This window comes from Musca autumnalis, unplaced genomic scaffold (genome assembly GCF_047663935.1).
Source record: "Musca autumnalis isolate F117 unplaced genomic scaffold, ASM4766393v1 scaffold_4, whole genome shotgun sequence".
Classification (NCBI taxonomy): Eukaryota; Metazoa; Arthropoda; class Insecta; order Diptera; family Muscidae; genus Musca; species Musca autumnalis.
In genome coordinates, this window is record NW_027411977.1 from 66,332,289 (window position 1) to 66,345,707 (window position 13,419).

The window sequence follows — 13,419 nt, forward strand, 5'->3', positions numbered from 1 at the left end:
AGATGAAAATTTTCATAGTGGTCACACTATGTGTACAACATTCGCAGGTAGAAAATTTGACATCTCATACGACATTGATAGATGGTGTAAACAGCCCTTTAATAAATTTCGGAGTACGGGAACGCATTTGTAGCACTAAACGGGAAAACTACGGCAAGTAGTAATATCTTGCACGTTCTGAACACAACCAAGATGTATTATAATGACTTCTCAACGATAAAATCATTTTTTTATTTTTTCATTTGTGAATATTATAAACAATTAATACGATATATAAATAATTTTACGATAATTTTCGAAATAAAGCAGTAAAGTTCTATATTGTAGTTTTTTATGACTAATTCAACTTACAACAGCTTGTTTTGAAAATTCGTGTTCGATCAGCTGCGCATAAGCATCTACCTTGATAATTGTGATATGTTTGAATTCAACAAAAAAAGGTATAAACACCGGGGTGTATTTTAGGATTTCGTGAAATCCAGTGGATTTTGGAGATAAATGTAAACTTGGCATTAGATTCGATCAGCTGGGCTGAGGCATCTACCTTTGTAATTGTACCATGTGTATGCTTACTATCGCCGTTTTTAAAATAGGTTGAAGCAGGAAGTGAGTGGTGAAGTTGGTTGCAGTTCAATACGAATATTCGTTCGAAAACTACGAAAAAAGGTCTAGAAAAAAGTAATTCATTCAATTTAATCTGGACCGGCAAAGAGTGAACATCGTGAACAGCTAGTTCGAGGAATATTGAAGTTATTGGACTTGGAGTTACAAAATGGCGTAGCGTATTATTCAGCGCTTGGCATTTGTACAGTCAGTCCTTGATATCTAAAGAAAAAAGGATTTCTTACTCTATTAATCTGCAAGCATCCTTGTAGTTGTATATCTGTGCATAGTTGAAATAGGATAAAGGTAATTTAATGAGGCAGTAGAAATGTTATTTGTTAGTATTTTAACAAAGAAATTAGCACGATGTATCTCCAGGGTCGTAGAATATGAAACTACGCTTTGGTCGCATTTTTTGACGTGCAATAGTAAAATTCTGTTCATTTGCATCGTTTGGTGATACTGCATTTACAATACTATCACCATGGAATTACAAGAGCAGGATAAATTGATTAGTAGATTTAGTAGAACATAACCTCAACGAAGAGTTCATTTTTAATGTGCCCTTTTTACATTTGTTTTGTTGCAGTTTAAATATGTATTTGTACAATTTGACACTGCAAAAGGCCACAGGCATTACCCATGCTGTCCATGGCAACTTTTCGGGAGGCAAACAGCAGGAGGTAATTGTGTCACGTGGCAAATCATTGGAATTGGTTAGGCCAGACTCGAATACCGGCAAAGTGCATACCATACTATCTACAGAAGTGTTTGGTTGCATTAGGTCTTTAATGGCTTTTCGTTTAACTGGAGGCAACAAAGGTACTTATCAATTCTTTAGTTTCATTATTTTGCACAAATCCCTATTGAGATTTCGAGTTTAATATTTCGAAGTATCAATAAGTCTTCAGAAAACGACTAAGTGCTATAAAAATAGTAAAATCTTGGCGTCGCATTTGATGTGATCATTCATATCATATCGAACTGAAACTCTGAGGTACAATGCTTTGTGTATTTTCCCCCAGAAATTTTTAGTAACAGTTTCTAATATTAATTTTAGTTACAACGAAAATGTTTTCATTTTAGATTATATTGTTGTTGGTTCTGACTCTGGACGTATTGTCATTTTGGAATATAATCCAACTAAAAACTGTTTGGATAAAGTCCATCAGGAGACTTTTGGTAAATCAGGATGTCGTCGTATAGTCCCCGGTCAATATTTAGCCATAGATCCCAAAGGTCGTGCTGTAATGATTGGTGCTGTAGAAAAGCAAAAATTGGCCTATATATTAAACAGAGATGCCCAAGCACGTTTGACAATTTCATCACCTTTGGAAGCTCACAAATCGAATACGTTCACATACCACATGGTTGGTGTAGATGTGGGTTTTGATAATCCAATGTTTGCTTGTTTGGAAATTGATTATGAAGAGGCCGATAATGATCCAACAGGTAAGATATGACATGTTTGTTATTCTGACAAAGCAAATAGGTATATGAGGAATGATAGTACAGTTGAACTCCTCTATAACGTAATACATGGGAACCGATGAATTACTACGTTATATCATAGTAAGAATTCCCACTTCTGTCTTAGTCAACTTCATTATAGAGAAAAGTTCGACTGTACTTATGCACTCTTAGACATGCCCGTTTTATGGATTTCAACCGCATAACTGGCTTTGGCTGAGTGCAATATAAAAATTATTGCCTCTGAACCATTGGTATTTGTATTGAATACTTTTGCAAATACTTCACTGATATGTGGCAAACATTATTTCATATATTTGCAATTTTAAATTTGAATTTTTGGGAATAGTACTAAAATTACATGAATTTTTTACTTGTTGCAGGTGAATCAGCTGAACGCACCCAACAAACTTTGACATTCTACGAATTAGATTTGGGTTTGAACCATGTTGTACGCAAATATTCAGAACCGTTGGAAGAACATGCCAACTTTCTTATCTCCGTACCCGGTGGCAATGATGGCCCATCCGGTGTGTTAATTTGTTCGGAAAATTATTTGACCTATAAAAATTTGGGCGATCAACATGATATTCGTTGTCCCATACCTCGTCGTCGTAATGATTTGGATGATCCTGAACGTGGTATGATTTTTATTTGTTCGGCCACCCATCGCACCAAGAGCATGTACTTCTTTTTGGTACAAACCGAACAAGGCGACATCTTTAAAGTTACGCTGGAAACTGATGATGATGTGGTATCCGAAATCAAATTGAAATATTTTGATACAGTACCACCAGCTGTGTCTATGTGTGTTTTGAAAACCGGTTTCCTATTTGTGGCTTGCGAGTTTGGAAATCAGTAAGTATTTAAGATGACGCGAATTATCTGTCTATGCTCAAAAAGTCCAATATACTAAATACACTTTCTTGTTTATCTTTACAGTTATCTATATCAAATTGCTCATCTGGGCGATGATGATGATGAACCGGAGTTTAGTTCAGCTATGCCTCTGGAAGAAGGTGAAACTTTCTTCTTTGCACCAAGACCTCTGAAAAATCTTATAATGGTCGATGAAATGCCTTCATTTTCACCCATTATTTCCTCACATGTGGCTGACTTGGCGAATGAAGATACTCCTCAGTTATATGTTTTATGTGGCCGAGGACCACGATCATCTTTGCGTGTTTTGCGCCATGGTTTGGAGGTGTCAGAAATGGCCGTATCTGAACTCCCAGGCAATCCAAATGCTGTATGGACAGTTAAGAAACGTATTGATGGTAAGTAAACATTTTGGGTACCCATTTTTTATTTACATTTTTTTGGATAAGTGCAAATAAGTTGAAATGTAAATTCCTCTTATTTCAAAATATTTGCATTTTGGGCCTATATTTGGTGTACTTTGTCAAACTTGTATTTCCCCACCTCCTTGAGACAAATTGTTCTAATAAATAACTGGTGAATTTGAAATGGAATTATGTTCCATAATATTGAAAAAACAAAAATTGTGCAAAAGTGGAATCAAACACCAGTTCTTTTTTATGTTTCAGGCTCTTGAACTGTTCTTGTGTGCTGAAAATCGACCAGTGATTTTTGAGATTTGTTTGATATTATCCAAAAATATAAAGGATAAACGACAAACCCCAAATTGAAACATACGCACACAAGAGTGTTGTGCGCTTTGTTCGTTGCACACAAAACTTCTCCCTCAACACCACACAATTATCCACACTTCTATCTAAAAATAGTTGAAATATAAATAAAAAAAAGTCCCAGTTACTCAAATATAGGTAAGGCAACATTGTTATAAACTAGAATTTAACATTATATATCAGATTTAAGATTGATCAATGTTTAAAGAACAAAAAGCACAGATACTACTGCTGCTACACACTACAAAAAGAAGCGTTTTAATGCAATATGCATTGATACAATGTGTTTTATTTTTGAAAGATATGATGTGATTTTATCAACCGTGTTTCAGCTGAATTAATTTGATTATAACTTTTGATAACTGAACTCTTTCAAAACAACAACATTGTTCAATGCAAAATTGTTATATTTTTATAATAGCCATGAAGTACATGTAATAAAACCAAATTTTTTTGGTATGTTTTCTTTTTTTCCACTCCAGATGAATTTGATGCTTACATTATTGTGTCATTCGTCAATGCCACACTAGTTTTGAGTATTGGTGAAACTGTAGAGGAAGTTACAGATAGTGGTTTCTTGGGTACAACGCCAACCTTGTGTTGTGCTTCTTTGGGAGAAGATGCTTTGGTGCAAGTATACCCCGATGGTATACGTCACATACGTTCCGATAAACGTGTCAATGAATGGAGGGCGCCCGGCAAGAAATCAATTACAAAATGTGCTGTCAACCAACGACAGGTTGTAATTACACTATCGGGACGTGAATTGGTTTATTTTGAAATGGATGCGGTAAGTTTATATAACAACTACGTAAAGCAAATTTAAATCAGTAACACTCTGGATTAGTTGTATGCAAAGAAATCATCATATTGAACATTTTTATGTCAATAACTAATCCCGAGAAGCAGCTTCCATTTGTATTTGACACTGATGATAAATCACGAAAAAGAACAATCATGTTGAGGCACTTTGTGTCCTGCAGTACTGAGTCATATACTACCCCAACATCAGTTTTATAATAATCTCTCGTGTACTATAAACAACAAACTAAATCTATTCCGCATATTTATGTACTTTCAGACGGGTGAATTAAATGAATATACGGAACGTTCAGAAATGCCTGCTGAAATAATGTGTATGGCATTGGGTACAGTACCAGAAGGCGAACAAAGATCATGGTTTTTGGCTGTTGGTTTAGCCGATAACACAGTACGCATAATTTCCTTGGATCCCAATGATTGTCTTACACCCTGTTCTATGCAAGCTTTGCCATCACCTGCCGAATCTCTGTGTCTTGTTGAAATGGGTCATACCGAAAGTTCGACCAACACCAATGATGAACAAAATGAACGAGGAAACGTATCCACCAAAGGCACTATATATCTTAATATTGGTCTCAGCAATGGTGTTTTATTGCGTACAGTATTAGATCCAGTGTCGGGAGATTTAGCCGATACAAGAACGCGTTATTTGGGTTCTAGGCCAGTGAAACTTTTCCGCATACGTATGCAGGGTTCTGAAGCCGTATTGGCTATGTCCAGTCGTTCGTGGCTTTCATATTACTATCAAAATCGTTTTCATTTGACGCCCTTGTCTTATGAGACCCTTGAATATGCTTCCGGATTCTCCAGCGAACAATGTAGCGAAGGCATTGTGGCTATATCCACAAATACACTGCGTATTTTGGCCTTGGAAAAATTGGGTGCTGTTTTTAATCAAGTATCATTCGGTATGGAATATACGCCCAGAGCATTTGCCATTCATCCTGATACCGGACGCATGATTGTGGCCGAAACAGATCACAATGCTTATACTGAAGAAACCAAAAATGCCCGCAAACAACAAATGGCGGAAGAAATGCGCATGGCTGCCGGCGATGAGGAACGTGAACTGGCCAATGAAATGGCAAATGCATTTATCAATGAAGTCTTGCCGGAAGATATTTTCTCTGCACCCAAAGCCGGTGTAGGTTTGTGGGCATCTCAAATAAGGGCCATTGATCCCATACAAGGACAGACACTCTTCAAAATACCACTTGCTCAAAATGAAGCCATAATGTCGATGACAATTTTAAAGTTTTCGGTGACACAGGATGGTCGCTACTATTTGGCAGTGGGTATAGCCAAGGAGTTAATGTTGAATCCACGCATAACAAACGGTGGCTTTATTGATGTCTATAAAATTGATCCCACGTGTTCCTCGCTGGAGTTTATGCATCGCACAGAACTAGATGAAGTACCGGGAGCATTATGTGCATTCCAAGGAAGACTGTTGGCAGGTTGTGGACGTATACTGCGCATTTACGATTATGGCAAAAAGAAATTGCTACGTAAATGTGAAAATAAACATGTACCCTATCAAATTGTGAATATACAAGCCATGGGTCATCGTGTCTATGTCTCTGATGTTCAAGAGTCGGTGTTTTTCATACGTTACAAACGTGCCGAGAATCAGCTGATTATATTTGCCGATGACACTCATCCACGGTGGGTAACAGCCACAACCCTATTGGATTATGATACCATTGCTATTGGTGATAAATTTGGTAATATGTGTATACAGCGTTTGCCACATTCTGTCACCGATGATGTTGATGAAGATCCCACAGGAACAAAGTCACTTTGGGATCGTGGCCTTTTATCGGGTGCATCACAGAAATCGGAAAATATATCAACTTATCATGTGGGGGAAATAATAATGTCACTGCAAAAGGCCACTCTAATACCAGGAGGATCGGAGGCATTAATTTATACAACATTAAGTGGTACTGTTGGAGCATTTGTACCATTTACTAGTCGAGAAGATTACGACTTCTTTCAACATCTTGAAATGCATATGCGCAACGAAAATCCACCACTTTGTGGGCGAGATCATTTAAGTTATCGCAGTGCTTACTATCCCGTTAAAAATGTTATTGATGGTGACCTATGTGAACAGTATTTGTCCATAGATCCTGCTAAACAAAAGACTATTGCAGCTGATATGTTCCGTACACCCAATCAAGTGTGTAAGAAGTTGGAAGATATTAGGACGCGTTATGCCTTCTAAAAAATGTAAGTGGATATTTTTTTTTTTTTTAAATTTTGTTATACATTTTTAGTCTTTATTAAGTAATACTAGGCAAATAATTTACTTGTGGCAATTCTGAGTTTGCTGTTGAAAGAGTAGGAACAGTGGGGATTATACTCGCTTCGCCTACAGAAGAGTGCCGTTCCACTTTTCGGCCATGCTATAAAAAGAAAAGGGACGCTACCTTTAAAAACAATAACAAACGAAGAGTTGTAACAATCAAAACTGCCTAGGCTTATTTTGTTTATTCAATGATGACCTTGTGATTTACCTTGGGACACCTATGAAAATACCAATGATTAGTGTAAATCGTTAATTATCTGATAGTTCACTCAAATTTTTATGTTACTAATTTTTGTGATTATAGCATTATTCAATTAATTCTTTTTTTTCAATTTTAGTTTTCCCAACTACATCTTTTATTGCCGTTCAATACGTTATTCTTTTGATCAAGGTAAGTTTTGCTTATAATTATAATTTGAAAAAAAGAAAACACTTTTTAAAATGATGAGCAAAGTTTTTACCTTGGGACACCTATGAAATGTTCTGTGATTTGTGTAAAATTATTTTTAACTGAACGTACCCAGCAAAATTAAGTGAAGAGGATAGACATGCAGTTGCGCTTTTACTTGTTCTTTGAAATAAAAATTTTATTCCAAAGAATCGTGGAAATTGCCAATGAACATTGAAAATTGCAAGCTTTAAAAACTTGTTATTCCCCGAATTTACTTGCATGGATTAATAGTATTGGGGGTTATCATGAATGAAATTTCCCCGTGAGTTTTGTTTTTCCGCCGTTGCAACTTAAGGGAGAAAGTAAAAAAAAATCACGGGGAATTGCCGTTCATGATTAACCCAATTAATTTTTATACACCCATTCTTCGACATTATTTGTTTTGCTGGGTAGTTTTTCTTGTTAAACTTTGCAAGTTGTTAAGTTTTTTTTGACATGCCTTTTAATTATTTGAATATTTCTTATTTCAGATGGTGATGACTTAACCTAACCACTCTTACACAAAGTGTGTCATCGCATGGTATTCGTGACACCACCAACATTTTTATAATGGTAAGTTAATATTTCATGTTTTAAATACGTTATTAAAGCACACACCATCGAATGATGATTTCCTTTTATATATTAACTTTCGTTCTACTGAGAACTAATGAAGAACCTATATTCTGACTATAACATTTTTCTTATGAAAATTCCGCCAAAGTAACGCAAATATTGGAATTGTTTTGGAATAAAGTCTTTAAAAAATGTGTACGTTACCAAAAAATGGTTGTTTCACTAAGCGATTCGAATTCAAATTCGTTCGAACTACTACGAAACTTCTGTTTTTTGAAAAACATTTCCCATAACAACAGGAGTTTGGTAGTAATTTGAACGAATTGAATATCGAATCGTCTTAAAGAAACAGGAAATAAAATCCAAAATTATTAGCTAAAATTTTAAAAATGTTTGGGACAGCTATATTTTTTCCAAAAAATATTAAATAAAAACTTAACTTAACTACTCGGCAATTATGTTGTCATTTTCTTCTTTGGATGGCACCTATCCTATAGGCTATCCGAAGAAAATTTCCTTTTAAAATAAAATGATATTGTAGATGTAACTTTCGGCGCCTATATATCGCATATCAAAATACCTAAACAGCTCTCTTCGAGAAGCATTTCTAATTGGTTATTTTTTATATTGATTGTTGAAAAAGAGTGATCAGAATTTCTTAATCGGTTCCAACATTATGTTACTGTTTGGATAATACCTATATATTTTTTATGTTTTCACAAAATGTTATTTAAATTTGCCATATCACGCTTTCTAAATAAATAAACTAATAAATTGTTTTTATCTTTATTATTTTACAGATATATAATTTATTTGTAACAACTAATAAAACTGTATTTCGGTGCATTTATTTGTCAAAGGTAAGTTTCCATTATTGAATTTCAAAAATTATTCTTATTTTCTTTTTGTGATGAACAACACTTTACATTAACTTTCGTTCTACTGAAACAAATGAAGAGTATATTTTTCTGAATTCTTACAAAAAATGCATTATAAATAGTTGTATAAACTTAAACACGATTATTAATTAGTACTATTTCATCTTTTGTTACAGTTAATAACAATCTAAGGATTGATTCCCTCCCACTCTATTCCAATAACTTCACCAGTACATTAAGGTAAGGAAATACAAGATTTCTACACTTCCCTTCAAACTTTCCCTTTCCACCTCCTCCTCTGTTTGTGATGTTTTTCAAAATATGTTAGACTAAAGAATTTACATTGATTAAAATTTGATTGCTGAACTAATATTTCAAAAGTAGTTAATTAATTTATAATACAAAACAAAAATCCAAATATGTACTCATTTCTTTTTTTTTCTTGTTTTAGATTAATTTTCTCATACATTTCGCTAGATGGAAAACATATCGGTCTATTATACATTAAAAAGGTAATTAATTGTATATATAAAAATGTAATTTGTATATTTTCTTAAAATGATGTTTCTACATAATATGTTAGACTATGAACATAATTTGATTAAAAAATTTGTAGCTGATTCAAATCTTTTCATTAAAATCGTCTTTTTTCTAAAACACTGAATGTTATTAAAAATTATTTTTTCTCTCTCTTTCTTTCAGATTTTGATTTGGATATATGCATTTGTCATTACAAATCACAACTTGTACATTATTTTCATGCAAACAACCACATATGACTGCCAATTTTTTAATCATAACCACATAAAATTTAAGTTCTCATTAGTCTTAAAATTAATTATAATTTAATTACATAACCACATAGTTCATAATTCAGTTAATTACCTATATGTGAACGTGTAGTAAGTAATAAATAAAAATAAAAAATCACACAACCCAAATGTAAATTTGTTTTTTTTTTCGCTTGTAAATCGGTCCTTTTAAACTGACATGTGAAATTGTATTAATATGACAACATAGCACACAGCTGAACATATAAACTGGAAGTAAAATAGATATAGGGAAATTGACATTGTAAGAACAAATATTGAAATGACTTTTTATAGAAAGAAGAATGGAAGAATGAATGGACCCCCCATACCAAGTGCGGATATTATTCGAATGTCCGGCACAACTATCGAAAACGATATCACTGTCGAAGGATTGGCAAATGTTTTTCGGGTGTACACAAGCACGTTGTTCTTTTGTTCGTCAAAAGTTTAAAAACGATATCATTTTCGAACATTTTGCGAATGTTTTTTCTTCACAAGAAAAATTGTTTCGAGAAACATTTTTTACTTCGGAAATTTTTTACGTTTTAAAAAATAATTTTATGTAGTTCGTGAAAAATTCCCATTTGCTTTTTTCAAATATTTTCGATATAAATGCTACTTATAATATTAACAACAAATGATGATAAACATAACATATAGCTTGGCTACAAATACAAGACAACAATGTTTATAAACTGTTACACGCATTGAATCGCAAACATTACAATCAAGAAAAGGTGCATAACAGAAAAATCAAGAGACGTCAGATAAAGTTAAACATGTCATAAAATCGAAACTCCGCCAAAAATGCTTTTTCGACACTATCGTAAAAACTATCATCTTTCATTCGCTAATAATATTATTAACGATATTCGAAATCGAAGGTTTTCCTGCCACAAACTGAGCGACGAATGAATCATTTTTAATTCTTTCTCGAGTGTCGTTTTCGAACAAAATATCCGCAAAACTATCGAAAAACATTCGAAAACGGATCGTTTGCGATAGCAATGGTATGGGGGGGAAACATAGACTAATGAATGTATAGACCAAGAAATCCTCTCAGTAAAATTCTCTCACTCAATGAAAATTGAGTAAGTTTACGAGGTACGCAATTTTTAAAATGGCAATAACTATATATATGTGTGTAATCGTGGCCGGATCTACATCCTCATATAAAAAATAAAAAAAAAACTTGCAACCCCCAGAACAAAACGCAATTGAGGAACATACAGCATATTTAGTGTAAGGGCGACCCCTACAAAAAAAAAACACATTCTTCGTTAATGTCCAGTCCGGGGTTTGTTTTTCTTTTTCATGGGTTTCCATGGTAGGAGGTTATTTTTATAGCGATTCGTTACTAACACGACGACCAACCTTAGTTTTTATTGTTCTTAAAGGTGAACGCGAGGCGGTTCTCAGGTGAAACCTTGTGGTGGACAGGTTCCATTTGAGATGAAAGCCGTTCAGCTGTTGCGTTACCCTTTAGAATCAGAGCCATTTAAGAAGAAAGAATATACTCATGAGGGTGGCCGTAGTGGCAACGTCCAAGATTTACATATATCTGTTTCTCTTTCATTTCAAATGGACACGGTCCTTCCCCATGGTAGCTCATTCATTCTAAATATAATGAGCTAACGTGTGTCGTGCAAAACATTCAACTTTAAAACCAGTAAGATCTTCAATTGCTGGTGTCGGGCAAATAAACCTTACTGTTGTTAACCGTAATTTGGAAATTTGCATCTGAAATATGCGGCTCTTAATATGGAGTGTACAGTTTTCGCGCTTTTCAATTATAGGTCCAATATTAACACCTTATAGGAAGTAAAATGGAAGTATGGAACGGGAAAGTCCTTAACACAACACTTAAAGGTGAAGGTACTGTAAACAGTACCCAAAGTCTGGAAAATGGGCGAATTCGCTTCTGTCGCCCGTAGCAATGACTCTTAAGGCTTTACTCCTCCCAAGCGTCTGAAATAGCTATCCAGTTGCTGATCATCAATATGGGTTCAGCGCTGCACGCCATCTCCACACATATTAGTCGATGACTCAACCAGAACAAGCCGTGCTATAATAGGACAGTGTTGGTGGCGCTCGACCTATCAAAAACCTTTGAGCAGACTACCCTCCGGACAAGTTTGAAACGTTGGATTATCAATTATAGGTGTGTGAAAAGTACTTGCAAGCACTCAGCAAGTTCTCAGTAACCTCTCACCATCAATTTTACTCTCTCGCAGCAAAAAATTTGCAGATTGTTATAGAACAGCAATTTGCAAAAAACTTGCAAGAAGTCAGCTGATTTGATAAACAAGAAGTTGGCGGAAAAGATTAAATTTAACAATTGAAGGTTTCTACAATTTTTTTAATTTCCATTTATCACCACAAACATCGTTTTCCATAATTAGTTTAATAATTTGTTCCCTTTTTTATATCTATTTTAAAAGCGTTTGTTTATGTTTTTGCCAAAATGTCCGCCACAAAACATTCGAATTTAAATCAGCTGATCGAACTTGCAAATTCTTACAAGAAAAATTTTCCTTGCATAAACTTGTAAACAAAACCCTCCAATATTCTCTGACAATTGTCTCCAAATTCTCTCTCTTTTACTTTGCAAGTTTGTTATCGAACAGCATTTTGTAAAAGTTTGTGCAAATTTGCACAAACTTGTGGGTTATCGTACAGACCTAAAAATTACTCAGTCAGTTCCTCTCTCAAGCAAGAAAAATTGCAGAAAGTTATCTAACAGCATTTTGCAAAAACTTGCAAGAAAGTCAGCTGTTTCCGAAAATGTGTGAAATTTGTTTTTGTTTCTTTTGATATTTTAAACCAAACGGAGCAAAAACATAAATTTCAAAATTGCAGTTTATTTATTTAATGCTTTAATCCTATCCACAACACTTTAGAATATAAACAAGTAAAAAAGCATTAAGTTCGGCCGGGCCGAACTTTTCATACCCTCCACCATAAAATTTTCATTCCTTCATTCCTAGATAATGTACATAAAATGCTTCATTCGGGAGGCCCTTTTTTATGGTGCCTATATCTAACTGTTGACAATTTTTGGTGGGCTAGAAATTGGGAGGTACTGTTATATAGGGGTTATAATAAAACATGGGTCTATGTTGAGAGTTTTTGATGGGAGCCTTTAATGTCAAATAACTCCTAATTCGGTTAAAAAATTTAGCTAGAATCCTCAAAATATCGAAAATCGGTACATAACGTGGGAACTTCAAATGTCATTAACAGCTAGTTCGGAGGTATCTGGGCTATACGAAAATATGAACTTAAATGAACAACCTATGTCCACAACTTTTATTATATAAGTTTATTAACACTTAAGAACCCTAAATGCCAAATTATAGCTACATCGGTCTGATAATGTAGCTAAAAACGTCAAAATGCCGTATATCGGGGGGTACCGTTATATGGGGGCTATACCAAACCGTGGACTTATGTCCACAACTTTTGTCATATATGTTTATTGATACTTAAGAACCCTAAATGTCAAATTATAGCTAAATCGCATGGTAGAACAAATACAAGGTAAAGTTAATACTACAACAAATACAACTCGAACAACAACCACAAAGGAATTTGTTTTTGTTTGTAAACCTTAGTGTCAACGTAAATGTAAACAAAACAAGGAAATGTCTATAAATTATTGGAATTTAAAAAACTAATAATTTTTCACATTTGATTGAATATTTTGGAAAACATGAATGAAAACTCGTTAGATTTTCAATTTGAATGTTTCCATATCATTCCACTAAATGCATAATTTCTCGCAGAAAGTAGAATACTTGCAAAAATGTTTCGGGTCGCTGGTAATTCATTGAAAAAAGAGAAGCTGTTTCAATCATTTGCTTTTGAA

At 34.2% G+C, this 13,419-nt stretch overlaps 1 protein-coding gene across 4 annotated transcripts; it reads left to right on the top strand.

The window, feature by feature from the left end:
* Positions 1-590: 590 nt before the first annotated feature.
* On the top strand, positions 591-9,680 carry Sf3b3 (splicing factor 3b subunit 3). Of its 4 annotated transcripts, none has more exons than XM_073981093.1 (13): positions 591-909; positions 1,193-1,425; positions 1,690-2,055; positions 2,457-2,931; positions 3,016-3,350; positions 4,205-4,512; positions 4,804-6,776; positions 7,194-7,246; positions 7,777-7,858; positions 8,662-8,721; positions 8,916-8,979; positions 9,191-9,251; positions 9,442-9,680. In XM_073981093.1, exons 2-7 carry the CDS (start codon positions 1,200-1,202, stop codon positions 6,769-6,771), a joined length of 3,678 nt encoding a protein of 1,225 aa, XP_073837194.1. In that variant the 5' UTR covers positions 591-909; positions 1,193-1,199; the 3' UTR covers positions 6,772-6,776; positions 7,194-7,246; positions 7,777-7,858; positions 8,662-8,721; positions 8,916-8,979; positions 9,191-9,251; positions 9,442-9,680. The 4 variants fall into 4 exon arrangements, with proteins under 4 accessions (XP_073837194.1, XP_073837197.1, XP_073837198.1 ...); XM_073981094.1 differs by having other exon boundaries at positions 624-909; positions 1,664-2,055; XM_073981096.1 differs by lacking the exons at positions 7,194-7,246; positions 7,777-7,858; positions 8,662-8,721; ... (1 more) ...; positions 9,191-9,251; positions 9,442-9,680 and adding an exon at positions 3,621-3,860 and having other exon boundaries at positions 600-909; positions 4,804-6,520.
* The last annotated feature ends 3,739 nt before the right edge of the window (positions 9,681-13,419 follow it).